Genomic DNA, 26628 nt, shown 5'->3' on the forward strand with positions numbered 1-26628 from the left:
AAAGGGGTCCCATGTGTAAACATGGGACCCCTTTCAGTCCGTGTGGATCGGGTAAATGCGTTTTTTTATTTTGCCGAGTACATGGATTACAAATATCACTGGACACTGGATTTAGGTGAGTATGATTTTATTTTCAGGTACACCCCGTGGATTCTACTTGGACAAGTGGACCGAACGTCGTGTCAACATATGTAAGTATGTGTGTGTGTCGACATGTATGTAATAAAGTTGTACTTTCAAGGTGTGCGTGTCCTGTTTTTATTTGGGTATTTTTTTTGCAGTAGAACTACAGGTACCAGCGGGCCCGTTTCCCCCCCGCATGCTGGTACTTGTGGTTCTCCAAGTACCAGCTTGCGGGGGAGGCTTGCTGGGACTTGTAGTTCTGCAGCAGAAAACAATATTCTTTCATTTCACAAAAGGCTATCAGCCTCCCATCCGCAGCCCATGGATGGGGGGGACAGCCTCGGGCTTCACCCCTGGCCCTTGGGTGGCTGGAGGGGGGGGACCCCTTGATTGAAGGGGTCCCCACTCCTCTAGGGTACCCCGGCCAGGGGTGACTAGTTGAGGTTTTAATGGCACGGCCGCAGGGGCCGATATCAAAGTGTCCCCCGGCTGTGGCATTATCTCCCCAGCTAGTGGAGCCCGGTGCTGGATCCAAATATTCGGGGGACCCCTACGCTTTTTGTCCCCCGTATTTTTGGCACCAGGACCGGACGCAGAGCCCGGTGCTGGTTCTAAAAATACGGGGGATCCCTTGTCATTTCCCCCCCGTATTTTTACAACCAGGACCGGCTCAAAGAGCCCTAGGCTGGTTATGCTTAGGAGGGGGGACCCCACGCATTTTTTTTTCTGATTTTTAACCCATTCCATAAAAAAATATATATATTTTTAAAAATATATAAAAAATACTTGTGCCTCCTAAATAGACAAACCAAGTACCTAATCCCTTCTAATATAAATAGATATGCTATTACCAATAAAAAAAAAAAACACAAAAAAAACATGTTTTTACATTTTTGTATTAGATTCTGCCAGCAAAGTCAGGCGGATTGAAAATGACGAATTTACTGTCTAAAAGTACTGTTGTCGAATTTACAATCTTCAATTGAATATACTTTTGTCGAAATGCTGCATTTGTACCATTGCAGAAATGTCGAATTTGTCAAATGTCGAATTTCAAAAAGTCGAATTTGGAAAGTCAGTTTTTTTGACGAAAAGTACTGAATTGCATTGTCGATTTTTTTTTGGGGGGGGCGAAAATGTCCCGTTTTTCGTCATTTTCGGGAATTTGACCGCAATTGCATATACCCCTAAAAGGGAAGTGATCTCTGATTTACCTGAGTCAATTACTGATATCTAAATACATACCAGAGTATTCACATTTGTGAGACCGTTCTTTGTTACCAACTAGTATAATTGTTGTCACAGAAATATTTGCATTATTTAGTGACATTTGTGTCATTGCAATAAAGATTTAGCAGGAGTTTCAATGAGCACCCTAGTGTGATATTTTAATATTCTACAATTTCCATCTATTTTCTATCTATTAATATTTTTGCTTTTTAACTACCTAGGTGGGGGATTTATTTTAGTTTATACATACTGATTAAAAGTTGTATTTTAATATCTATTTCTCTGTAAAGTCGACTAAGTGCACCATATTGCTATCCCTTTTTCTTTTTGTAGTATAGCTGTCTAACTGGTAGCAGGTTGCACACCCTTTATACCGTATAGTCCTATTCGGTAAAATATCTTTTATTGGGGTCTGTTGAAGTTAACCTGTGCGGAAACCTTCTCGCTTTTGTGTCTTGTAGCCTTTGCCAGAACTGCAACGTATCCCAGGTTTGGTTCTTTCCGGTAGCACTTTCTCAAATTGTCTCATGGTGGTGCAGTTCTTACGTAACTTCGGGAAAGTTTTGGACTTCGATGTGCATGCTGATGTCCCATCTCTGAGTATATTTCAAGAAGGCTTATTAAATATAGAGGATAGCATGGGAGAAGTACAAGACCTGTTGGTAAGGCTGCTGTCTGCAGCTGTTTGTGACCCGGGAGTCCCACCAGGCTATAAGGTAAATGACTACAGTGTTGGTTGCAGTCTAATCATGACATGGAGTGTTTATCATTTAACTGGTGCATATTTTTACATCATAAATGTACATTTCTTTTTCATCCACTAGGGGTCACTGGAGTACTCTTGGGATATGGACGGCTTCCGTAGGAAACAGCACTGAATATTTAAATTTAGAACACTCCACCCCTCCATATCCCCGAGTACCTCAGTGTTTTTTCTGTGCTCGACGTAGTAACAGCTCTGTGGCTGAGTCAACAATTACTTTGATTTATTTTATTTATTTTTTTAATATTTTTTCTATTTTATATACTTCCCTTTCCCCCTTCCAAAAGGCAGGGTCAGGGATAGTGCAAGCTGCTGATAGCAGCAGTGGCGTGTCGGTCCTCACTGAATGAGCACCCTCACAGCCACACAGAGATCTCCTGCACACAGGCTGGCCGGCGCTTACTGAGAAGCCCCGTCGGAGCCTCACCACAAGGGAGTGCAGGTATGTGTGCGGGGCGGACAGCTCCCGCTGCCGCCCCGAGGTGTGGGGACATTGATTTACACTGGGTTCCCTCTACTGACCCGCCGCCGCTGCTCCGGCCGCCGCTTCTCATAGCCCACCCGCTGCTCCGGCCGCCGCTTGTCATAGCCCGCCCGCTGCTCCGGTCGCCGCTGGTCATACCCCGCCCGTTGCTCCGGCCGCCGCTTCTCAGAGCACTGCTCACACCGCCGCTGACAAGCCACCGCTGCTCTGGTAATCATAGTGCTTCACAGCGCGCTCCCCGTCCCGCTTCCAGGTCCCGCTGGCGGCCCCACGTGCCCGCTGCCCGGGCCGCACTGCATCCGCAACGGAGCAGACGCGGGGGGGTGGGGGAGAAGGTACAGCAGCAACATCAGCAGTATGATATAAAGGCTGTAGGCTGTTTTATATTGGCAGGGATGGTTACACAGGCTGTTTATAATATCAGTATGAATACTGCACTGTGATTATAAGTTAAGCATGGCAGCCATTTTAACCATGCTTCCTGTGTCTTCCTCTGTGATTCCAGAACGTTCCAGTACTACATCTCTACTCCACCGGAGGCGCAGGGGTGTTAGTGGGAATTTGGGATCACATTTCATAGTACTGGCCACGTGTACTGCACTTGGGCAGATATATATATATATATATATATTATATATATATATATATAGAGACACCTTACTACTATTTTACTGAGTCGTGCAAGTGTCTGTTTTTTGTGTATTGTATTGTCTGTCGCCATAATGAGTAAGGCACCAGCAAAAACTAAAAAGCATAATTGCAAAGTCTGTAGCAGTGTGTTACCAGATGGATCTACCACATGTACAGTATGTTTTGTGGATTCGGTTCAGAATACAATTTCTGCTCCAGTTTTACAACCAATTTCCTCACCGAACCCTCCTTGGGAAATGTTAGCAAATGTACTGGCTGGGTTGCAATCAGAATTGACCGCCGCTCGACAGGAGCGGGAAACGGCAAGATCTGAGTCTAGGGTGAGACCGCCAGAACTACCGGAGGCGTCTCAGCCTTGCGTAAGGTCCAAATCCATTTTGGGTAAACGGGATAAATTTCATATGTCTTATGATTTTCCAGTTTCTGCTATTTTGCATTCTGACGATTCCATGCCAGATCTCACGGAACAAGATGAGGGTGAGGAGGGCGAAGTGGAGTCAGATGGTGAGGATTTTAACAGTTCCGGCATTGATGATCTCATCAGAGCGGTGCGTCAGTCTCTGAAGTTTACTGAAACTGAGGAGCCTCTCACAAATGATCAGGTCGTATTTACTAAATGACAAAAAACTCCAATAAGTTTTCCTGTCTCGGAATCTCTTAATCAGATGTTAGTAGAAACACGACAGAATCCAGATAAACGGTTTTCTATACCTCGCAGATTTAAGTCTAGTTACCCGTTTCTAGACTCGGTAACATGTTCATGGGAGAATCCACCAATAGTGGATTCGTCAGTGTCGAAGCTTACCAAGAAATTAACCATACCAGTGCCAGCAGCTACTACGCTTAAAGACCCTTCAGATCGCAAGATAGAAACTATGCTAAAGTCCATGTATGTAGCAGCAGGAGTGATGCTGAGACCTGGATTGGTTGGCATCTGGGTCACTAAGGCGCTCATAATATGGATTACAGAACTCAAATCTGCTTTACATGACGAAAACCTGATACTTCTTGCAAATCAAATGGGTGAGGCTGTAGAGTATCTCTGTACAGCGTCTACTGACGTCTGTCAGCTCACTTCTCGTATTTCATCGTCGCTAGTTACGGCACGAAGAGCACTCTGGCTGCATGCTTATCATGCGGAGGCAGAGGTCAAACGAGGTATAGAGGCGTTGCCTGACGATGGCAAGAAGTTGTTTGGTCCTGAATTGGACGCATGGATTGCTGAGGCTACGGGAGGAAAGTCTGTTTTCTTACCATTGCCTCCACCGGTATCAAGAAGGAGGTACGCTGGACCTTCGTTCAAATCCTTTAGACCTCAGTCCTTTCGAGGACGTGCCAGAGGAACAGCCACGCCTGCTAGACGTGGTCGTGGACGTGGTTTCCAACAAACCAACACAAGTCGCCAGGACGCTAAGGTTACCGACAAACCAGTGGCATGACGGGCTACCAGCCCATCTCGGTTCTCCGATTGTGGGAGCACGCCTTCAGACGTTCCATTTGGCGTGGTTCCACACATCCGCGGATGGGTGGATCCGCAATTTAGTGTTAAAAGGTTACAAAATAGAGTTCGACTGTCTTCCGCCTCTGCGGTTTTTCAAGACAGGATTGCCTCTGTCGGACGACAAGAGGGCGGATCTGCAAATTGCCATTTAGTCCCTACTGGATTCAGCAGTTTTGATTCCGGTCCCTGTACATCAACAGGGTCAGGGTTATTATTCCAGTCTGTTTGTGGTACCGAAGCCGGATGGCTCAGTCAGACCAATATTGAACTTAAAGGGTCTCAATCAGTACGTAACTTACTACAGATTCAAGATGGAGTCTCTGCATTCCGTGATTGCGGGTTTAGAGCCAAAGGAATTTATGATTGCGCTAGATCTCAAGGATGCGTACTTACACATTCCAATTTGGCAGCCTCATCAGAAATTCTTGCGGTTTGCAATACGCCAGAACCATTACCAGTTTCAGGCTCTACCGTTTGGCCTGTCGTCAGCGCCTCGGGTATTCACCAAAGTGATGTCTGTGATGATAGCTCATCTCAGATCCCTGGGAGTGACAATAGTTCCGTATTTAGACGATCTGCTCATCAAAGCTCCGTCTCAACAGATGCTTCTCCAACATGCGCTGCAAACGTACGATGTACTGGTTCACCACGGTTGGATTGTCAACTTCAAGAAATCACATCTAATTCCGTCTCAACGACTTCAATTCCTAGGTATGATTCTCGATACGGTCAATCAAAGAATTTACCTACCACAACAGAAAGTACAAATTCTACGCCATCTAGTACAATTAGTGCTCAAGCCACGCACAGTGTCTGTACACTTGTGCATTCGCCTCTTAGGCACAATGGTGGCAGCTTTCGAAGCGCTTCAGTTCGGAAGATTTCACTCGCGTCCATTTCAACTGAATGTGCTCGCCCAGTGGTCGGGCTCGCATCTGCAGATTCACCATAGGGTGAGGTTGTCGCCAAGGGCAAGAGTGTCTCTGCTCTGGTGGCTCAAGGAACACAATTTAACCGCAGGGAGACTGTTCGGAGGCTGGAATTGGATAATTCTAACGATGGACGCCAGTCTCAGAGGTTGGGGAGCGGTAATTCAAAATTGTCAGCTCCAGGGTCTCTGGGCGGATCACGAAAGATTGCGGTCTATAAATGTCCTGGAACTCCGCGCAATTTACAATGCGCTACGGCAAGCAGTGCACATGATTCGCTCTCAGCCTGTCCAAGTGCAGTCAGACAATGCGACGGCGGTCGCATACATCAACAAACAAGGAGGAACGAGAAGCCGCATGGCAATGCGAGAAGTAGCTCGAATCCTCAATTGGGCGGAATGCCACCAGGTGATATTGTCGGCCGTGTTCATTCCGGGAGTGGACAACTGGGAAGCGGATTATCTCAGTCGTCGGGATTTTCATCCAGGAGAATGGGCATTAAATCCAGAAGTGTTTCACATGTTGGTTCAGCGATGGGGTTATCCTCAGGTGGACCTGATGGCATCTCGACACAATCACCAAACGCTTCAGTATGTGTCCAGAACAAGAGATCCAAAGGCAGTGGCGGTGGATGCTCTCACTGTCGCGTGGCCGTACAGTCTTGTGTATCTGTTTCCACTGTTTCCGTTGCTCCCTCTGGTGCTAAAACGGATCAAAAGAGAGTCTGTCACAGTCATACTAGTGGCGCCTCATTGGCCTCGGAGAGCTTGGTTCTCGGATCTCCAAGGACTACTCGCAGACGATCCTTGGCCGCTCCCACTACGTCCAGACCTGTTACAACAGGGTCCGTTCCTTTACCCCGATTTAGCGCGGCTGCGTTTGACGGGGTGGCTGTTGAGACCGCCCTCTTAAGAAGAGAGGGCATTCCAGAATCGGTTATACCAACCATGTTACGAGCTAGGAAGCCGGTTACGGCAGCTCATTATTACAGAATATGGAGTGCCTATATAGGTTGGTGTGAAGCTCGGAAGTTTCCGACATCATTTTTCAAGTTATCCCGCCTTTTGTTATTTCTACAAACGGGGTTGGATGGAGGACTGCGTTTATCTACACTAAAGGTGCAGGTATCTGCTTTGTCAATTTACTTTCAAAGACGATTGGCTCTATTGCCGTCTATACGCACTTTTCTCCAAGGTGTCCTCAGAGTACAGCCTCCATTCATTCCACCTACAGCGCCATGGGACTTGAATCTGGTTTTAGATTTCTTACAGTCTTCATATTTTGAACCCTTACAGCAAGTGGATATAAAGTTTCTCACTTGGAAAACAATTTTTCTTCTAGCCTTAGCTTCGGCAAGGCGTGTTTCAGATTTGGGTGCCTTGTCATGCAAGTCACCGTATTTGGTGTTTCATGATGACAGAGCAGAACTTCGGACGAATCCCGCTTTCTTACCAAAGGTAGTGTCATCTTTTCACATCAATCAACCAATAGTAGTTCCTGTGTTGACAGCACATTCTGGAACTCTGGATGTGGTACGCGCATTACGCGTTTATGTATCCCGAACGTCTTCAGTTCGTAAGACGGATACGTTGTTTGTTCTCTATGATGCTGCCAAGATGGGTTGGCCAGCGTCTAAACAAACCTTATCCAGATGGATAAAACTGACCATACGTCAGGCTTACCTTCATGCTAGGTTACAGCCGCCTACATCAGTAACCGCTCATTCCACACGTTCTGTGGGAACTTTATGGGCAGCTGGTCGGGGAGCTTCTACGACGCAGCTTTGCCGTGCGGCTACATGGTCTTCAGTGCACACATTTGTGCGCTTTTACAAGTTTGATACGTTTGCGGCATCAGCATCTAGCTTTGGCCGCCTAGTGTTACAGGTGCCAAACAGCTCTCCCGCCCACGGGGGAAGCTTTGGTACGTCCCAAGAGTACTCCAGTGACCCCTAGTGGATGAAAAAGAAAATAGGATTTTGGTACTTACCAGGTAAATCCTTTTCTTTGAATCCATAAGGGGCACTGGACGCCCACCCAGAGCAGTTTTACCTAGTTTGTGGTAAGTTCAGGGGATCTTATGGTAACACACTCTCACCGACTTGTTCAAATTATCAAGTGCTGGTTATGGTGTCAACTGTTTAGTTGTCAGTAACGTTATGTGTCAACTTTGTTGTTGTCCGTTATGTTATATGTAATACTCCATTGTCAACCTCTCTATAGTTCCTGTTCGGCTCAGTAAAAAACACTGAGGTACTCGGGGATATGGAGGGGTGGAGTGTTCTAAATTTTCAGTGCTGTTTCCTACGGATGCCGTCCATATCCCAAGAGTACTCCAGTGCCCCCTATGGATTCAAAGAAAAGGATTTACCTGGTAAGTACCAAAATCCTATTTTTTTCTCTAGCATCCATAAGAGATATTGGGGAATCTAGTACAATGCGGTATAGACGGGGTCCAAAGGAGCCAGTGCACTTTAAATTTCTTCACTGGGTGTGCTGGCTCCTCCCCTCTATGCCCCTCCCACAGGCAGTTTAGAAAAATGTGCCCTCAGGAGAGAATTCACACTCTGCAGCTCCAGAGAGTTTTCTTCAGTTTCTTTTAAACTTTTATTATTTTTGATATTTTGTCTTGGCAACACCATACCTGCACCGTGGGAGTTGGAGGGGGGGGGGGGGGGGGGGGGCGGGGGGAACGGTCATCGGCCTTACGAGGTGCGGAGCTGCTTCCCCGCTGTAGGACCACCGTCTTGAGGCGTTGTTGTTCAGCGGTGGTGAGTACAAATTGGGGGCCCCGCTAGGGGAATCCCCCAGTTCAAGGTGCGGTTTACCACGGGTGCGGCGTACGGGACCCTCCCAGGGGGGGTCCCGCTAAGATTCCCTGTGTATAACTGACACAAAAGGGCTTGACTAGCACTTGTGTGATGTTTTAAGCTTAAAAGGAGACTTTTGCCAGTATAATATATGTATTTAACTCCGGCGCCATTGGAGGGGGCAGAGCTACCTCAGAGCGGGACCTGAGGCGTTTTGGCACCTTACTCTGCTTACTGCAGCACAGACAGCACACACAGCACTTCCTGATCCTCAGACACGCTGGATATCTGGTCTCCCCCCCCCCCCCCCCCCCCCCTGTTAGTGGGGATCCCGATGCTGCACAGGGTATTGAACCCCTCATTTCTCTTACGTCCTAGAGGATGCTGGGGACTCCGTAAGGACCATGGGGTATAGACGGGCTCCGCAGGAGACATGGGCACTATAAAGAACTTTAGAATGGGTGTGCACTGGCTCCTCCCTCTATGCCCCTCCTCCAGACCTCAGTTAGATCCTGTGCCCAGAGGAGATTGGGTGCACTACAGGGGAGCTCTCCTGAGTTTCTCTGAAAAAGAATTTTGTTAGGTTTTTTATTTTCAGGGAGTACTGCTGGCAACAGGCTCCCTGCATCGTGGGACTGAGGAGAGAGAAGCAGACCTACTTAAGTGATAGGCTCTGCTTCTTAGGCTACAGGACACCATTAGCTCCAGAGGGAGTCGGAACGCAGGTCTCCCCCCGCCGTTAGTCCCAGAGCCGCGCCCGCGTCCTCCTCACAGAGCCGGAAGATTGAAGCCGGGTGAGTATAAGAAGAAAAGAAGACTTTAAGGCGGCAGAAGACTTCAGATCTTCACTGAGGTAAGCGCGTTACCGCTGCGTGCCATTGCTCCCACACACTACACACACTAGCGGGCACTGATGGGTGCAGGGCGCAGGGGGGGCGCCCTGGGCAGCAATAATAACCTCTATATCTGGCATTATAATAGGCACTGCGGAGGCAGTTATTCTTTAAATCCCCCGCCAGTTTTGAGATTTGAGCGGGACCGAAGCCCGCCGCTGGAGGGGGCGGAGCTTGGTCCCTCAGCACTAACCAGCGCCATTTTCTCCACAGAGATCTGCAGAGAAGCTGGCTCCCCGGTATCTCCCCTGCTGAACACGGTGACACAGGGCTGAAAAGAGGGGGGGGGGGGCACTTGTAAGGCGCAGTGAGTGTATTAACACAGTGATTAATATAAAAAGCGCTATTATCTGGCAGTTTATTTTCCAGTGTCAGTTGGCGCTGGGTGTGTGCTGGCATACTCTCTCTCTGTCTCTCCAAAGGGCCTTATTGGGGAACTGTCTCCTTATAACTATATCCCTGTGTGTGGGGGGGTGTCGGTACGAGTGTGTCGGCATGTCTGATGCGGAAGGCTCAGCTAAGGAGAAGGTGGACCAGATGATTGTGGTGTCTACGTCGGCAACGCCGACTCATGATTGGATGGACATGTGGAATGTTTTAAATGCAAATGTGACCTTATTGCATAAGAGATTGGACAAAGCAGAGTCCAGGGAAAAAGCAGGGAGTCAATCCATGGCTTCGGCTGGGTCACCGGGCCCTTCTGGATCTCTGAAACGTCCCCTATCCCAAATAGCAGACACTGATACCGACACGGATTCTGACTCCAGTGTCGACTACGATGAGGCGAGGTTACACCCAAGGGTGGCCAAAAGTATTCATTATATGATTATTGCAATAAAAGATGTTTTGCATATCACAGATGACCCCTCGGTCCCTGACACGAGGGTGCGCATGTCTAAGGAAAAGAAACCTGAGGTAACCTTTCCCCCATCCCATGAGCTGAACGAGTTATTTGAAAAAGCTTGGGAAACTCCAGATAAAAAACTGCAGATTCCCGAGAGGATTCTTATGGCGTATCCTTTCCCTGCACAGGACAGGGTACGTTGGGAATCCTCACCCAGGGTGGACAAGGCTTTAACATGCCTGTCCAAGAAAGTGGCGCTGCCGTCGCCGGACACGGCAGCCCTCAAAGATCCTGTGGATCGCAGACAGGAAACTACTTTAAAGTCTATTTATGCGCATACCGGTGCATTGCTCAGACCGGCAATAGCATCGGCATGGGTGTGTAGTGCAGTTGCAGCTTGGACAGATACCTTGTCAGCTGACCTTGATACCCTAGATAGGGATACCATTTTATTGACCTTAGGCCACATTAAAGACGCAGTCTTATATATGAGGGACGCTCAAAGAGACGTTGGGCTGCTGGGTTCGAGAGCCAACGCCATGGCGATTTCTGCTAGGCGAGCCCTGTGAACCCGACAATGGACGGGTGATGCGGACTCAAAGAAGCATATGGAGGTTTTGCCATACAAAGGTGAAGTTTTATTTGGGGAAGGTCTCGCGGACCTGGTTGCCACAGCTACCGCGGGTAAATCTACCTTTTTGCCTTTTGTTCCCCCGCAGCAAAAGAAAACTCCACAATATCAGATGCAGTCCTTTCGGTCGCGTAAGTCCAGAAGAGGTCGGGGCTCATCTTTCCTCACCAGAGATCAGGGTAGAGGAAAGAGAGCACCTGCTCCGGCTAGTTCCCAGGAGCAGAAGTCCTCCCCGGCTTCTACTAAATCCACCGCATGACGCTGGGGCTTCACTGAGGGAGTCCGCACCGGTGGGGGCACGTCTTCGACTCTTCAGCCAGGTCTGGGTTCTGTCAGACGTGGATCCTTGGGCGATGGATATTGTATCCCAAGGCTACAAACTGGAATTCGAAGAGGTGCCCCATCGACGATTTTTCAAGTCGGCCTTGCCAGCTTCTCCCCCAGAGAGGGAAGTAGTGTTCGCTGCAATTCAAAAGCTGTATCAACAGCAAGTGATTGTCAAGGTTCCCCTAGTCCAACAGGGGAAAGGGTACTATTCGACCCTGTTCGTGGTCCCGAAGCCGGAAGGTTCGGTCAGACCCATTGTAAATCTAAAATCCCAAAACCTGTACTTGAGAAAGTTCAAATTCAAGATGGAATCGCTCCGGGCTGTGATCTCCAGCCTGGAAGGGGGGATTTTATGGTATCACTAGACATAATGGATGCATACCTTCATGTCCCCATATATCCTCCTCATCAGGCAACCTGAGATTCGCTGTACAGGACTGTCATTACCAGTTTCAGACGTTGCCGTTTGGGCTTTCCACGGCCCCGAGGATTTTCACCAAGGTGATGGCGGAGATGATGGTGCTCCTGCGCAGGCAGGGAGTCACAATTATCCCATATTTGGACGATCTCCTGATAAAAGCAAGATCGAGAGATCAATTGCAGAAGAGCGTGTCGCTCTCCCTGAGAGTGCTACAACAACACGGTTGGATTCTCAGTCTGCCAAAGTCACAATTGATTCCAACGACTCGACTATCATTCCTAGGCATGATTCTGGACACGGAACAGAAGAGGGTTTTTCTCCCAATGGAAAAAGCCCAGGACCTCCAGAACATGGTCAGAGACTTGCTAAAACTAAAAAGAGTGTCTGTTCATAAATGCACTCGAGTTCTGGGTAAAATGGTGGCAGCCTACGAGGCCATCCCCTTCGGCAGGTTTCATGCAAGGACGTTTCAGTGGGACCTCCTGGACAAGTGGTCCGGGTCCCATCTACAAATACATCAGAAGATAAGCCTGTCCCCCCAGGCCAGGGTGTCTCTCCTGTGGTGGCTGCAAAGTGCTCACCTTCTAGAGGGTCGCAGGTTCGGCATTCTGGACTGGGTTCTGGTGACCACGGACGCGAGCCTCCGAGGATGGGGAGCAGTCACACAAGGAAGAAATTTTCAGGGGCTATGGTCAAACCAGGAGGCTTGTCTACACATCAACGTACTGGAATTGAGGGCCATATACAACGGCCTACGACAAGCGGAGAATCTTCTTCGCGACCTACCGGTTCTGATTCAGTCAGACAACGTCTCAGCCGTGGCTCATGTAAACCGCCAAGGCGGGACAAGGAGCAGAGTGGCAATGGTGGAAGCCACCAGGATTCTTCGCTGGGCGGAAAATCACGTAAGCGCTCTGTCAGCGGTCTTCATTCCGGGAGTGGACAACTGGGAAGCAGACTTCCTCAGCAGACACGATCTCCATCCAGGAGAGTGGGGACTTCATAAAGAAGTTTTTACAGAGATAACAAGTCTTCGGGGAATTCCTCACATAGACGTGATGGCGTCACGCCTCAACAAGAAGCTTCGGAGGTATTGTGCCAGGTCAAGGGACCCTCAGGCAGTAGCGGTGGACGCCCTGGTGACACCTTGGGTGTTTCAGTCGGTCTATGTATTCCCCCCTCTTCCTCTCAAAAATATTGAGAATAATAAGACAAAAAAGAGTGAAAACAATACTCATTGTTCCAGATTGGCCTCGAAGGGCCTGGTATTCAGATCTCAGGAGATGCTCACAGAAGATCCATGGCCTCTTCCTCTCAGGGAGGACCTGTTACAACAGGGGCCCTGTGTGTTCCAAGACTTACCGCGGTTACGTTTGACGGCATGGCGGTTGAACGCTGAATCCTAGCTGGGAAAGGTATTCCGGAGGAAGTCATCCCTACTCTGATAAAGGCTAGGAAGGAGGTGACGGCAAAACATTATCACCGTATCTGGAGGAAGTATGTATCTTGGTGTGAAGCCAAGAATGCTCCTACGGAAGATTTCCATCTGGGCCGTTTTCTTCACTTTCTACAGACAGGAGTGGATATGGGCCTAAAATTAGGCTCCATTAAGGTACAGATTTCGTCCCTGTCTATTTTCTTTCAGAAGGAATTGGCTTCTCTCCCAGAAGTCCAGACTTTTGTAAAAGGAGTGCTGCACATCCAGCCTCCTTTTGTACCCCCAGGGGCACCTTGGGACCTTAACGTGGTGTTACGGTTCCCGAAGTCTCACTGGTTTGAACCTCTTCAAACTGTTGAATTGAAATTTCTCTCTTGGAAGGTGGTCATGTTGTTGGCCTTGGCATCTGCAAGGCGGGTGTCCGAATTGGCGGCCTTGTCTCACAAGAGCCCCTATTTGACCTTCCATGTGGATAAAGCAAAGTTGAGGACTCGTCCTCAATTTTTGCCTAAGGTGGTTTCTTCATTTCATATGAACCAACCTATTGTGGTGCCTGTGGCTACGAGTGACTTGGAGGATTCCAAGTCCCTGGATGTAGTCAGGGCCTTAAAAATCTATGTAGCCAGGATGGCTCGAGTTAGGAAAACAGAGGCACTGTTTGTCCTGTATGCAGCCAACAAAGTTGGCGCTCCTGCTTCGAAGCAGACTATTGGTCGCTGGATCTGTTACACGATTCAGCAGGCTCATTCTACGGCAGGATTGCCGTTAACAAATTCGGTAGCGGCCCATTCCACTAGGAAGGTGGCCTCTTCTTGGGCGGCTGCCCGAGGCGTCTCGGCTTTACAGCTTTGCCGAGCAGCTACCTGGTCAGGTTCAAACACTTTTGCTAAGTTCTATAAGTTTGATACCCTGGCTGATGAGGACCTTGCGTTTGCTCAGTCGGTGCTGCAGAGTCGTCCGCACTCTCCCGCCCGGTCTGGAGCTTTGGAAGAAACCCCATGGTCCTTACGGAGTTCCCAGCATCTTCTAGGACGTAAGAGAAAATAAGATTTTAAACCTACCGGTAAATCTTTTTCTCCTAGTCCATAGAGGATGCTGGGAGCCCGTCCCAGTGCGGACAAAATCTGTAAGGCTTGTATATAGTTGTTGCTTACATAAGGGTTATGTTACAGTTGAGATCAGTCTTTAGCTGATACTGTTTTTGTTCATACTGTTAACTGGTTGCGTATATTCCAGGTTATACGGTGTGGATGGTGTGGGCTGGTATGAATCTTGCCCTTAGATTAACAAAATCCTTTCCTCGTATTGTCCATCTCCTCTGGGCACAGTTTCTCTAACTGAGGTCTGGAGGAGGGGCATAGAGGGAGGAGCCAGTGCACACCCATTCTAAAGTTCTTTATAGTGCCCATGTCTCCTGCGGAGCCAGTCTATAACCCATGGTCCTTACGGAGTCCCCAGCATCCTCTACGGACTAGGAGAAAAAGATTTACCGGTAGGTTTAAAATCTTATTTTTGGCTATAAGGGATGTGTTAAAGCTCCCTCTAGAGGATGCTGCGTCACAGCAGTCGTTTTTCTTTGTACAAAACAAGCCTAATGTCACTTTCCCTGATTCTACAAAGTCAAATGGGCCTCGAAAAATCCAGACAAAAAATTCCAAGTGTCCAAAAAGTTTTTGCGCACTTTCCCATTTGCTCCTGAAGGTAGAAAATTTGGGGAGGAACCCCGTGGGGTGGATGTCTCAGTCTCTCGCCTGTCTAAAAAGGCGGTGCTGCCCGCCCCGGGCTCCTTTACCATGAAGGATCCAGGGAATAGGAAGATTGAGACTACCCTAAAATCTGTATAGACTGCAGCCGGTATATCCTGAAGCACATTCAGGACACTACCCGTGTCCTCTGTGATTCGCTCAAGGAGATGGGTAACATCAATGCTCGGACTTCTGCCATGGCAGTATTGGCGCGCATGGCCTTGTGGTTGCATCAGTGGATTGCAGACGCAGAATCCATACGTACTGTGGAATCCCTTCCCTTTTCTGGGAAATGTCTTTTTGGGGTCGAATTGGATACCTGGATTTCCAAAGTGACGGCTGGGAAATCCACGTTTCTCCCCTAAGGGGCCCCGCCGGCGAGACGCTCCTATCCGGGGCCATCTGTCCAGTCCTTTCGGTCTAACAGATTTCGATCTAAGGCCAGAGGTGCCTCCAATGTCGCTAGAGGCACCAGAGGTAAGTTCAGAAAAACTGCAAGCACCAGTTCTCAGGAACAGTGCACCGGTTCTGCTTCCACTAAGGCCTCAGTATGTCGGTGCCCACCCACCCCGAGGGGATCTCGAGGTGGAAACTCGACTGCATCACTTCAGCCGCGTCTGGGAGACTTCCTGCCAGGATCTCGTTTCTCAGGGCTACAGGCTGGAGTTTGACAGTACTCCCCCGCAACGATTTTTCAAATCAAGCTTAACAGCTTTGGAGGATATGAAAGTTATGTTACAACAGGCAATCCGGAAGTTGGTTCAGTCCTGCGTCATTGTTCCAGTACCAGTACCGCAACACGGCAAGGGGTTTCACTCAAACCTGTTTGTGGTGCCGAAACCGGACGGTTCGATCAGACCCATTTTGAATCTCAAATCCTTGAATCCTTACTTGAAGGTGTTCAAGATGGAATCCCTGTGAAACAGTGATTGCGGGCCTGGAAGAACAGGAATTTATGGTCTCCTTAGATATCAAGGACGTCTATCTCCATATTCCGATTTGGCCTCCTCATCAGGCGTACCTGCAGTTTGCCCTACTGGACAATCACATCCAAATCCAGGCACTACCGTTTGGCCTGTCCACAGCCCCGAGGGTATTCACAAATTTGATGGCGGAGATGATGTTCCAACTCTGGGTCCAGGGGGTCAATGTGGTCCCTTATCTGGATGATCTTCTGATAAAAGCACGATCCAGGGAGCTTTTGTTGCTCCATATTGACCACACCATCCATCTTCTGTCAGACCATGTGTGGATCCTCAGCTTACAGAAGTCCCACCTGGAGCCAAGTCAGAGGCTCCTGTTTCTGGGGATGTTGCTGGATACTGTGGTGCAGAAGGTGTTTCTACCAGAGGACAAGGCGAAAACACTTCAGGAGATGGTCCGCATGGTGCTCCGACCTACTCGAGTGTCCGTCCATCTTTGCATAAGATTGTTGGGAATGATGGTTGCCTCATATGAGGCGATCCAGTATGGGAGGTTCCATGCCAGAACATTTCAGTTGGATCTCCTGACCAATTGATCCGGATCGCATCTGCAGATGCACCGGATGATTTGGCTGTCACCTCAGGTCAGGATTTCCCTCCTGTGGTGGCTCCAGTCCTCCAATCTTCTGGAAGGCTGAAGTTTCGGGATCCAGGATTGGACCCTCCTCACGACAGATGCGAGTCTACGGGATGGGCACCTGTCACCCAAGGAGAGCAGTTCCAGATCAGGTGGTCAGCCCACAAAGCCCTCCTTCCAATCAACATTCTGGAACTCCAGGTGATCTACAATGCTCTGTTTCAGGCCTCTCCTCTGCTCAAAGATCACGCAATCCAGGTACAGTCAGACAACGCCACGGCTGTGGCGTATATCAATCGACAAGGAGGGACAAAAGCAGAGCGTGCATGCGAGAGGTGTAAAATACTCCTCTGGGCGGAAAGAAATGCAAGAAGGTTGTCTGCAATCTTCATTCCGGGCGTGGACAACTGGAAGGCGGACTTCCTGAGTCGTCACGATCTCCTCCCGGGGGAGTGGGGGCTCCACTATCTGGTGTTCCAGCAGATCGACCGGTGGGGTTGTCCACAAATAGACATGATGGCTTCTCGACTCAACAAGAATCTTCCCTGGTATTGCTCAGGGACCCCCAGGCGAGGGCAGTGGACGCACTGGCGTCGCCTTGGCTGTACCGGCTAGTCTACCTGTTTCCTCCGATTCCATTGCTCCTGAGGGTACTAAAGCAAATCAGGAATCAAGGTGTCCAGGCAATTCTGATTGCCCCGGATTGGCCTTGGAGGGCGTGGTACGCGGATCTTCTGGACAGGTCCGTTGAAGACCCTTGGCCTCTACCACTAAGAAGAGAACTTCTTCAACAAGGAACGTTTGTCTACCCGGACTTACGGCGACTTCGTTTGACGGCATGGAGGTTGAGCGGAACATCCTAGCTCACAAGGGTCTTTCCAAAAAGGTTATTACTACCATGGTTCAGGCCAGGAAACCTGTGACGTCAAAACACTATCATCGTATCTGGAGGAGATATGTCTCTTGGTGCGAGGAACGCACGTATCCACCTGCAGAGTTTCACTTGGGATGCTTCTTACGTTTCCTGCAGGCTGGTGTATATAAGGGCTTACGTCTGGGTTCCATTAAGGTCCAGATTTCAGCCCTCTCCATTTTCTTCCAGAAGAAATTGGCAGTATTGCCAGAAGTTCAGACCTTCTTGCAAGGGGTACTCCACATACAACCACGTTTTGTGCCGCCTATGGCACCCTGGGATTTGGATGTAGTGTTAGCATTTCTACAGTCCTCCTGGTTTGAACCTCTGATGATGGTAGAAGACAAGTACCTCACGTGGAAGACGGTGATGTTACTGGCCCTGGCTTCTGCTCGACGTGTCTCAGGATTGGGGGCCTTATCGTGTAAAAGTCCGTACTTGGTCTTTTACGAGGACAGAGCGGAGCTCCTGACTAGACAGCAGTTCCTGCTGAAGATTGTCTCCGCGTTTCACCTGAATCAACCTATTGTAGTTCCGTCCAGTTCTGATGCTTCTGCTCTTCTGGAGGCATTGGATGCTGTGTGTGCCTTGAAGATCTATGTTAAGCGCATAGCTCAGGTCAGAAAAACGGATTCCTTGTTCGTGCTCTATGGTGCGCAGAAGAAGGGTTGCCCTGCTTCAGAGCAGTCCATTGCTCGTTGGATTAGGCTTACTATCCAACAGGCCTATGTGTCGGCAGCCTTACCTGTTCCTAAGTCTCTGAAGGCCCACTCTACGAGATCAGTGGGCTCTTCCTGAGTCTCGGCCTTGCAACTATGCCGAGCTGCTACCTGGTCGGGTAAGAACACCTTTGTGAAGTTCTACAAATTTGATACCCTGGACAAAGAGGATACCCAGTTTGGGCAGGCGGTGCTGCAGCAGTCTCCGCATGTTCCCGCACGTTCTGGAAGCTTTGGGATGTCCCCATCGTACTAGATTCCCCAATATCCCTTACCTACCGGTAAATCCTTTTCTCGTAGTCCATAAGGGATATTGGGCGCCCGCCTCAGTGCGTTGACTTTTAGTGCAGGTTCTTGTTATGTAGTTACCTGTTCAGCTTTTGCTGTTGTTGTTACCAGCTGTTGCCGGTTGTTGTATGTTAGTGGTGTGCTGGTTTGTAAATCTCACCACTCTTTGTTATCATATTTCCTTCATTCATATATGTCCTTTCTCCTTCGGCACGTTTTTTCCTATAACTGCCTGTGGGAGGGGGCATAGAGGGGAGGAGCCAGCACGCCCAGTTGAATAAATTTAAAGTGCACTGGCTCCTTTGGACCCTGTCTATACCCCATCATACTAGATTTCCCAATATCCCTTATGGACTACGAGAAAAGGATTTACCGGTATGTATTAAAATCCTATTTTATGAATTAGGGTAATAATTTCTATGTAAAAACTTATATAAACACTATTTTAGTAAAAGATATGCTGAGTAGATGTTTATGGTTAGGTCTCCTGTAGCATTTATTCAACTCTGCCAGTTAAATGGTTAAAGAATTTCAAGCTAATGTTTGTGGTTTATAGCAGCAAAACACAAATTATGGATAAGTAACCCAAGTGGGTTCACTTTGGGGGTTTCCTGATTGTCGAATTGTCCCAGAACCATGGCACACTGACCAGAAATGGGATTAACTATGATCAGGATTAGGGAGGCCAAACCCGGGATCGGGATCCCGGGATTTAGGCCCAAAAACAGTCGGGATTCATTCCTGGGATTAGAAGCTTCAATCCCGGGGATTGAAGGATCAGTGTTGGGCGTCCTCAGGACGCTCAGACGCTGCTCGTCTCCCTCCTCCCGGCTCCCCCGTGCAGCGTGATGTTCAGTCACAGGTCACACTGCGCCGTCCGCCGCCACCACTGAGAGACGCCGAGTGAGACACGGATGTTTCCCACCTGCCTTCCCCCATTGTATGGTGAGTTATGTGAGGGGGGCGAACACATAGGGCAAATCCAATCCCGGGTATCGCGGGAGTAACGGGATTGACCATTTTTTTGACCATTGATCCAAACACCCTCTCCCAACTATCGACCCATCTCTCTCCTCCCTTTTGCCTCCAAGCAAACTCCTTGAGCTTATTGTCTATAACCGCCTCACTGCCTTTCTTTCCTCCCACACACTGCTTGACCCATTTCAGTCTGGTTTCCGTTCTCTCCACTCCACTGAAACCACCCTCACAAAAGTCTGCAATGACCTCCATGCAGCCAAATCTAACGGCCACTATTCTCTGCTTATTCTTCTTGACCTCTCTGCTACTTTTGATGCTGTGGACAACCCTCTCCTACTGCAAATCCTTCACTCTCTTGGTCTGTGTGATACTGCCCTCTCCTGGCTGTACTCCTACCTCTCTGATCGTTCCTTCTCTGTCTCCTCTCATGATGTTACGTCCTCTCCACTTCCACTAGCTGTTGGTGTCCCCCAAGGTTCTGTTCTTGGTCCTCTCCTTTTCTCTCCCTATACATCCTCTTTAGGTGAACTCATTAGTTCTTTTATCTTCCAATATCACCTCTGTGCTGATGACACTCAAATCTACCTTTCCTCCCCTGATCTCTCCCCAGCTCTCCTCACTCGTACCTCCAACTGTCTCTCTGCTATTTCTTCCTGGATGTCCCAGCGCTTTCTTAAACTCAACATGTCCAAGACTGAGCTGATCATCTTCCCACCCTCCCGCACAACCTCACCTCCCACAACCTCATTATCCATTGATGGCACGACTATCTCCCCTAGCCACCACGTACGCTGTCTTGGGGTAATCCTTGACTCCTACTTCTCCTTCAAACCACACATTCAGCACCTCTCACAAACTTGTCATTTTCATCTCAAAAACATTTCCAAGATCAGACCCTTTCTCACCCAGTATGCCACCAAGACCATTTTTATTATTATCATTTTTATTATTATTATTATTATTATTATTATTACTCACTGATTATTTCCAGACTTGATTACTGTAATATCCTCCTAACTGGCCTGACAATTACTTCTCTCCACTCCAATCTATCCTCAATGCTGCAGCCTGGCTCTTCTTCCTCACCGAACACACTACGTCCACCTCGCCTCTACTACAAACCCTTCCCTGGCTCCCCTTCCATTTCAGAATCCAAATTAAACTTCTCACACGCACTTACAAAGCACTCACCCACTGATCTCCCACTTACATCTTTGACCTTATCTCCCTTTACTCTCCCACCCGTCCTCTTCGCTCTGCTAATGCCCACCAACTGTCCTATCTTCCGATTACTTCCTCCCACCCCGATCTCCAAGATTTTTCACATGCTGCTCCCTTACTCTGGAATTCTCTACCTCTCCCCCTCAGACTCTCCACCTCTCTATAGAACTTCATACGGGCTCTTAAGACCCGCTTCTTTACCAAACCCAGCCAAATCTCATCCTAACCCTCTTTACCATGCTCCATCTACCCCATCTGTGTCACCCCTGTCTGTCTGCCCCTCCCCTTTAGAATGTAAATCCTCTTCCCTCATGTGCTTATCCTTTTCTTACTTTAATAATCCTCAACTGCCCAAATCCTGCAGTTTTCGGCCACCTTGATACTTATCTCAGTGTCGTCTACTGGTGTAGTTATGCTTAGTTACCCTGTACTTGTCCTATTTTGTCTTCAGCTGTAAGTCACTGTTTTCCTGTTTTGATTATGTGCATATGTACTCTGTAATTGGGCTCTGCGGAACTCTTGTGGCACCATATAAATAAAGGATAATAATAATAATAATTATTATTATTTTTCAATCTCGATACCTGGGATTGAAAAAATGGCTTGGGATTGGCCTCCCTAATCAGGATGGTAAAATGAGTTCTGAAGCTGTTGTCTCAGATGTTTCTATGCATTATATTAACATTTAGCACGGCTTCTGAATGTAAGAATGTTGCCGTTACTGAGTGTGGGGTAGCAGGGTTTACTGGTCGTGTCTGCTATTATAAACAATTTTGTTTACATATTTAATTGCAAAATGTTGTTATATCTGTGATTAAACACAATATCCAAAATACTTATTGATTTATTGAAATGTTTTGTGTTTTTTTTTTATAATAAGAATTGCGTTTACATATCTTTTTTTCTTAAACTATTGTATAGGGGGAATTGCCCCGGCACATGAGGGGGTCAAGCTGCCATTGTGATGGCATGTTAATGCCGGCAACAGCATTGGAACCGCCCCCTCATGGCTTGGGCTCGCATTTGCGAGTTCGGGGGCACTGTAGCCATGGGTATGAGATTATCGCACATAACTGAATTTTCCCCTATGTGTCAGTATGATGATGATAATTGCAGACTTACAGGCATAATATGAAATGTATCTGGTACCTCAATACAATTTTATTTTTGTCATAATTCTCCCTTTAAGGCTAAAACTGCTCTTGGGGAACATTTAATGAATATTGGATTAAATCGCGACAATGTATCTGAGGTGCTCCAGATCTATATGGAAGCGCATTGTGGTCAGACCGAGCTCACTGAAAGTCTTAAAACCAAATCATTCCAAGCACACACGCCGGCTGAGAAATCGTCCATTTTTGCATTTTTGGTTAACGAGCTTGCTTGTAGTAAAAGTGTGGTCAGGTAAACGCCTTTACATTAATATATACAGACATTCTTTTTATAGCATTTTTCTGATAATAGGTATTAAGCTTTTTCTACTTTCTTGTTCATTTGCAGTGAAATTGATAAAAATTTAGACCACATGTCCAATCTACGGAGAGACAAATGGATGGTGGAAGGCAAGCTCCGCAAGTAGGTTTATTTTATTGCTTTTTATTTTCTCTATTTTAAATTGAAAACTCTTGTTGTAGTATGTTGTTGTCTACACACAAAGTCAATGGATTTGACTTGTTTACATATTATTATTTTTTTATTATTATTATTATTATTATTATTATTATTATACAATTAGTAATGCATACAGGATAGCATTTTTTCCACTATCCAAATTATTTGCTATAGTCTTGAGTATCCCCTGCAAAAAGGTCCTGTATCTGGGTGGTTTAGCAGATTAGCGCAATTATAACAATTGCGTGATTGTAATATTTACTTTTTAGCTTTTACAGAACACGATGTACAGTATGTGGTATCAGTCCAAACAGCATTGGTATTTATACCACTCTTATAATTACACGTACCTTATTTTGTTGGAAACTTTATAATGCATCAGTTATCCAAACACATAACGTGTAACTATAATGTCTTTGAATCTGATTTTAGTCATTAACATTCATGAAAGCATTGGTTATGAATATCACCATATCAGAAGGGAGATAGTAAATAGGTATAGAACTACTATGTTTTCAGGACACAATGAGTGTGTTTTTGCTTTTTTGTTGTATTATTATTGTTCAAAATTGAAATCACAGTGACATGATCTTTTAATTTCAGTTTTATTAGCTCATTTTACATTATATACTTTGTTTCATAGGCTTAGAATAATACATGCTAAAAAGACCGGGAAGAGGGACTCCATTGCTGGTGCTGAAGGAGGAGAGGAACACCATTCATTAGGGACTCCCACACCTGTCAGGAAACGTAGGCGGAAGGGTGCAGACAGTGACGATGACGAGGATGATGATGATGATACTGATGATCCTGCAGAGGAAGAGGATGAGGACGATGAAGATAAAAAGGGGAAAAAATCTCAAAGTTGTGATGATGAGGTATAAGAAATAACTGTGTATAATACGTGGGCATTTATTCCGCCATATAAATTAGCGACAGAGGTATTTGATAATTTGAATATCATATTTGGTGACAGAGATTTTCTTTTCCCAATAGGAAAGACAAAGACAATCCAAACCCCCCAAATCCCTATGCATGGCAAGAATCGCGCTAGTAGTATTATATCTGTAAAGGTTAGCCAAGTTTTTAGGTAACTGCGTGCTCAATTAAGTTATAGACAGAGACGCCCACCTCAATGGAGTGTATGCGTCCTAGGAAGGTTTGGTTATTCCTGGCTTTAGGAATAAAGTTGTAGCCTTCCATGAATTTTGCTATCATCAAATAAGGGCTTATAGACGATCAATAAAAATTATATCTTCCTATAGAACTCTTAGATGTTTCCAAAACAGGACTTATCTCCCCAATATTATAAGCAATATTATTATTTGTGAGGAAGTCCATCCAGGCATGTTTAATGTGAGCCTGAAAATGCTCAGAATTATCAAGAGAAGATGGGAATCTCCAATGCTATGTTTTTAGAGGGGCAGCAACAGACCTTCAGGTGGTATTATTCTTACGCATGCTACTGATCAGAAGACTTATGAGTATATTTATTACTAAAGTGCTGGTTTATAGAAGTGGAGATGTTGCCCATAGCAACCAATCATATTCTACTTATCATTTATCTAGCACCTTCTAGAAGATAATAGCTAGAATCTGATTGGTTACTATTGGCAACATCACCACTTCTATAAACCTGCACTTAAATGTATCCCTAGTGTCAGTTCAGCCAGAGCTCCTCTAAGAGGTTTAAATCTCATTAACCGCATCTCGTGACCTTTACCTTATTTAGGGGTCTATTCATAAAGCAGTGAAAAGAATGGAGAATTGAGCCTGTAAGAAGTTGTCCATGGCACCCAATCAGCTGCTCCGTACAATTGCATAGTATGCAAATTATAAATGTTCAATGCTGATTGGTTGCCATAGGCAACTTCTCCACTGGCTCACTTCTCCACACTTTTCACTGCTTCATGAATAGCAATTTCACTGCTTCATGAATAGACCCCTTAGGGGCCTATTCATGAAGCAGTGAAGAGAGTGGAGAAGTGAGCCTGTGGAGAAGTTGCCCATGGCAAGCAATCAGCTGCTCCGTACAATTGTATAGTATGCAAATTATAAATGTTACTTCAATGCTGATTGGTTGCCATGGGCAACTTCTCCACTGGCTCACTTTTCACTGCTTCATGAATAGACCCCTGAGTCTCTCTGGCTTCACAGTGCTAAAGACCAATGGTAAACTGGACTTGGCAAACTTGAGAAACAGCTTATTAATGTTCATGAAAATCATTATTACAATAGGTATTATAGTGAATATTTTTTTTCATATTTTATATAATACAGTATGAGTGAACGTTGATTACATGCTTTCCTACCCTGTGTAGGATGATGTGCCTGGTAATAAAACCTTAGGGTACTTAGAAACTTGCAATCTAATTAAGCTCAGTCCAAATAATGTATCTAGATTGGCATTTGTCTCCCTGTCTATTGTCATAGATATGTAATTTATCTCCTATCTGAAATAACTTTCCATGTTGTTGACTATAGGATGATGGGGATCAGACAGCTACCGTAGAGGAAATAGAGAAACAGATTGAGAAACTGCTAAAGGTAATTTATAGATTCAATTATGTTTCGTATAATATTTTAATGTACTTTACTACAAACATTGACACTGCAGAATATCATTTTTTTTTTAATTAATACATTTTTTATTAAACTTTACATAGCACAACAACAAATAAAAATACAAATAAACACTCAATTACAGCTATGATTGTATGTCAGCAAGATAATGAAATACATACATATGCAGACAGGGGAGGCACAAAATGCCCATACATAAACAAATAAATAACATCTAGCAGAATATACAGCACATGTATGCATATCTCAAAAGCACAGATATAACATATTATTATCAATATAATCAAACAACAAAAATAAAAAGTAAACTAAAAGTATGATGTGATGCTCTGCACAGAGCAATGAGAACATTAGTATACAGACGAAAAACAAAAACAAAGTTTTTAAACCAAATAGCAATGACTGTCAAGATCACTGCAAAGAGATGGGACACTCGCTGAGAACCATTTTTAATGATGTGAGATACAAAATAAATGTATATTAGCCATATATAGTGTCTTGTTTTCACAGCAACAAAACCAGTACAGGAAGAAGTTATTTGAATCCTCCCATTCCTTGCGTTCTATGATGTTTGGCCAGGACCGCTACCGACGTAGATACTGGATTCTTCCGCAGTGTGGTGGTATATTTGTGGAGGGCATGGAGAGTGGTGAAGGTGAGAGTTCTGTATAAGACCTTATCGTTTTCTGCCCAAATATTAGAGCTTACTGTCTTCTGGCCCCTGGTCTATTATATGGAGAGCGAGAGAATTTGCATCTCTTTTTATACAGATTTGGGAAACCAACTGGATTTCCATCTCATATAAACACGTTTGTATTTGTTACTCAGTGGTCCAGCGAGTGGCTGATGTAATAGCCTCTAATATGATCCCTGACTATAAGCCCAGAGAATGTTTTGTTCTGACACAGGGCATACACTAGGAAATAGTAATTTGACTTCATGCCTCATTGCTCGATGATGTCACTCCTTCCAGGGAACTCACGGGCTTCATTCTCATGTATTTTCCTTCAGCCCAGCAAATGGCATATCCCATTGTGTGCAGGTAACTGGTGCACTTTAATGCAGTATTTAAGATGTTTTTCATTAATGTAGGTCCAGAAGAAATGGCCAAAGAAAGAGAGAGGCAGCGGAAAGGGGAGACGACACAGATAAAAGAAGAGATGTTTGAAAGCTGTGATAAGAAACCCAACTGCTTGAACTCCAGTATCGGGGACCAGAGATGTCCCAAGGATAAAGACAGCACCAATTTGTTCCTCCAAAAACCTGGATCCTTCTCAAAACTGAGCAAACTGCTAGAAGTAGCCAAAATGCCACCCGATATGGACCTCGTAACTCCCAAAAGAAGTGTTTCACCAAATGGCTGCTTCACACCTCACCATAGTACTGCCAGGAGCACCCCCAACTCGCAGGCCAGCACTTCCCAATGCAATCCTGAAAAGACAGACTTCAATCCATTTAGTCCTGTCATCATTGGGTCTGGAAAGTTTAACAATTCACAAATAATCCTTAATGAACAGCTGCTAAAGACTCTTACTGACAGGAGCAGGCAATGGTTCAGCCTCCTTCCCCGGTCACCGTGTGACAGCACATCAATAACTCACATAGACTCTCCCACGTCTCTAGCGTCTACTAGCCAGTCGCAGCATCACTCCCTGTCTCCTTCACCTGTGCCATCCCCAGTCATGAACTCCTCTTCTGTACAGAACACAATGGCAGTCAACCCATTCACACCGTCCCCAGTTCAGGTTAGTAGCAATTCAGTTACTGGCGTCAGACTATATACAGTAAATACAGTAGTTAAACATGTCACTGAGAGTATCCAGTCACTTGGATAAGCAACTTTTTATAGTCCATTGATGATGGGGGGAGCATTATCCTTTCTAATAGCTTCCGATGCAGTGGTTCTCAACTCCAGTCCTCAAGTACACTCAACAGGTCATGTTTTCTGGATATCTTTAATCATGCA

At 46.3% G+C, this 26628-nt stretch overlaps 1 protein-coding gene across 3 annotated transcripts in view; it reads left to right on the plus strand.

Moving 5' to 3' along the window:
- The window catches only part of BAZ2B (bromodomain adjacent to zinc finger domain 2B), a 131219-nt gene that overhangs the window by 71259 nt on the left and 33332 nt on the right, over window positions 1-26628 (plus strand). For all 3 annotated transcript variants that reach the window (XM_063933673.1, XM_063933674.1, XM_063933675.1), the window contains 7 exons: window positions 1815-2069; window positions 21658-21872; window positions 21969-22043; window positions 22723-22957; window positions 24564-24626; window positions 25173-25317; window positions 25755-26407. In XM_063933673.1, coding sequence (XP_063789743.1) covers window positions 1815-2069; window positions 21658-21872; window positions 21969-22043; window positions 22723-22957; window positions 24564-24626; window positions 25173-25317; window positions 25755-26407 — 1641 coding nt within the window. The remainder of the gene's footprint in view (window positions 1-1814; window positions 2070-21657; window positions 21873-21968; window positions 22044-22722; window positions 22958-24563; window positions 24627-25172; window positions 25318-25754; window positions 26408-26628) is intronic.

The sequence above is a fragment of the Pseudophryne corroboree genome, chromosome 7, assembly GCF_028390025.1.
Source record: "Pseudophryne corroboree isolate aPseCor3 chromosome 7, aPseCor3.hap2, whole genome shotgun sequence".
Lineage (NCBI taxonomy): Eukaryota > Metazoa > Chordata > Amphibia > Anura > Myobatrachidae > Pseudophryne > Pseudophryne corroboree.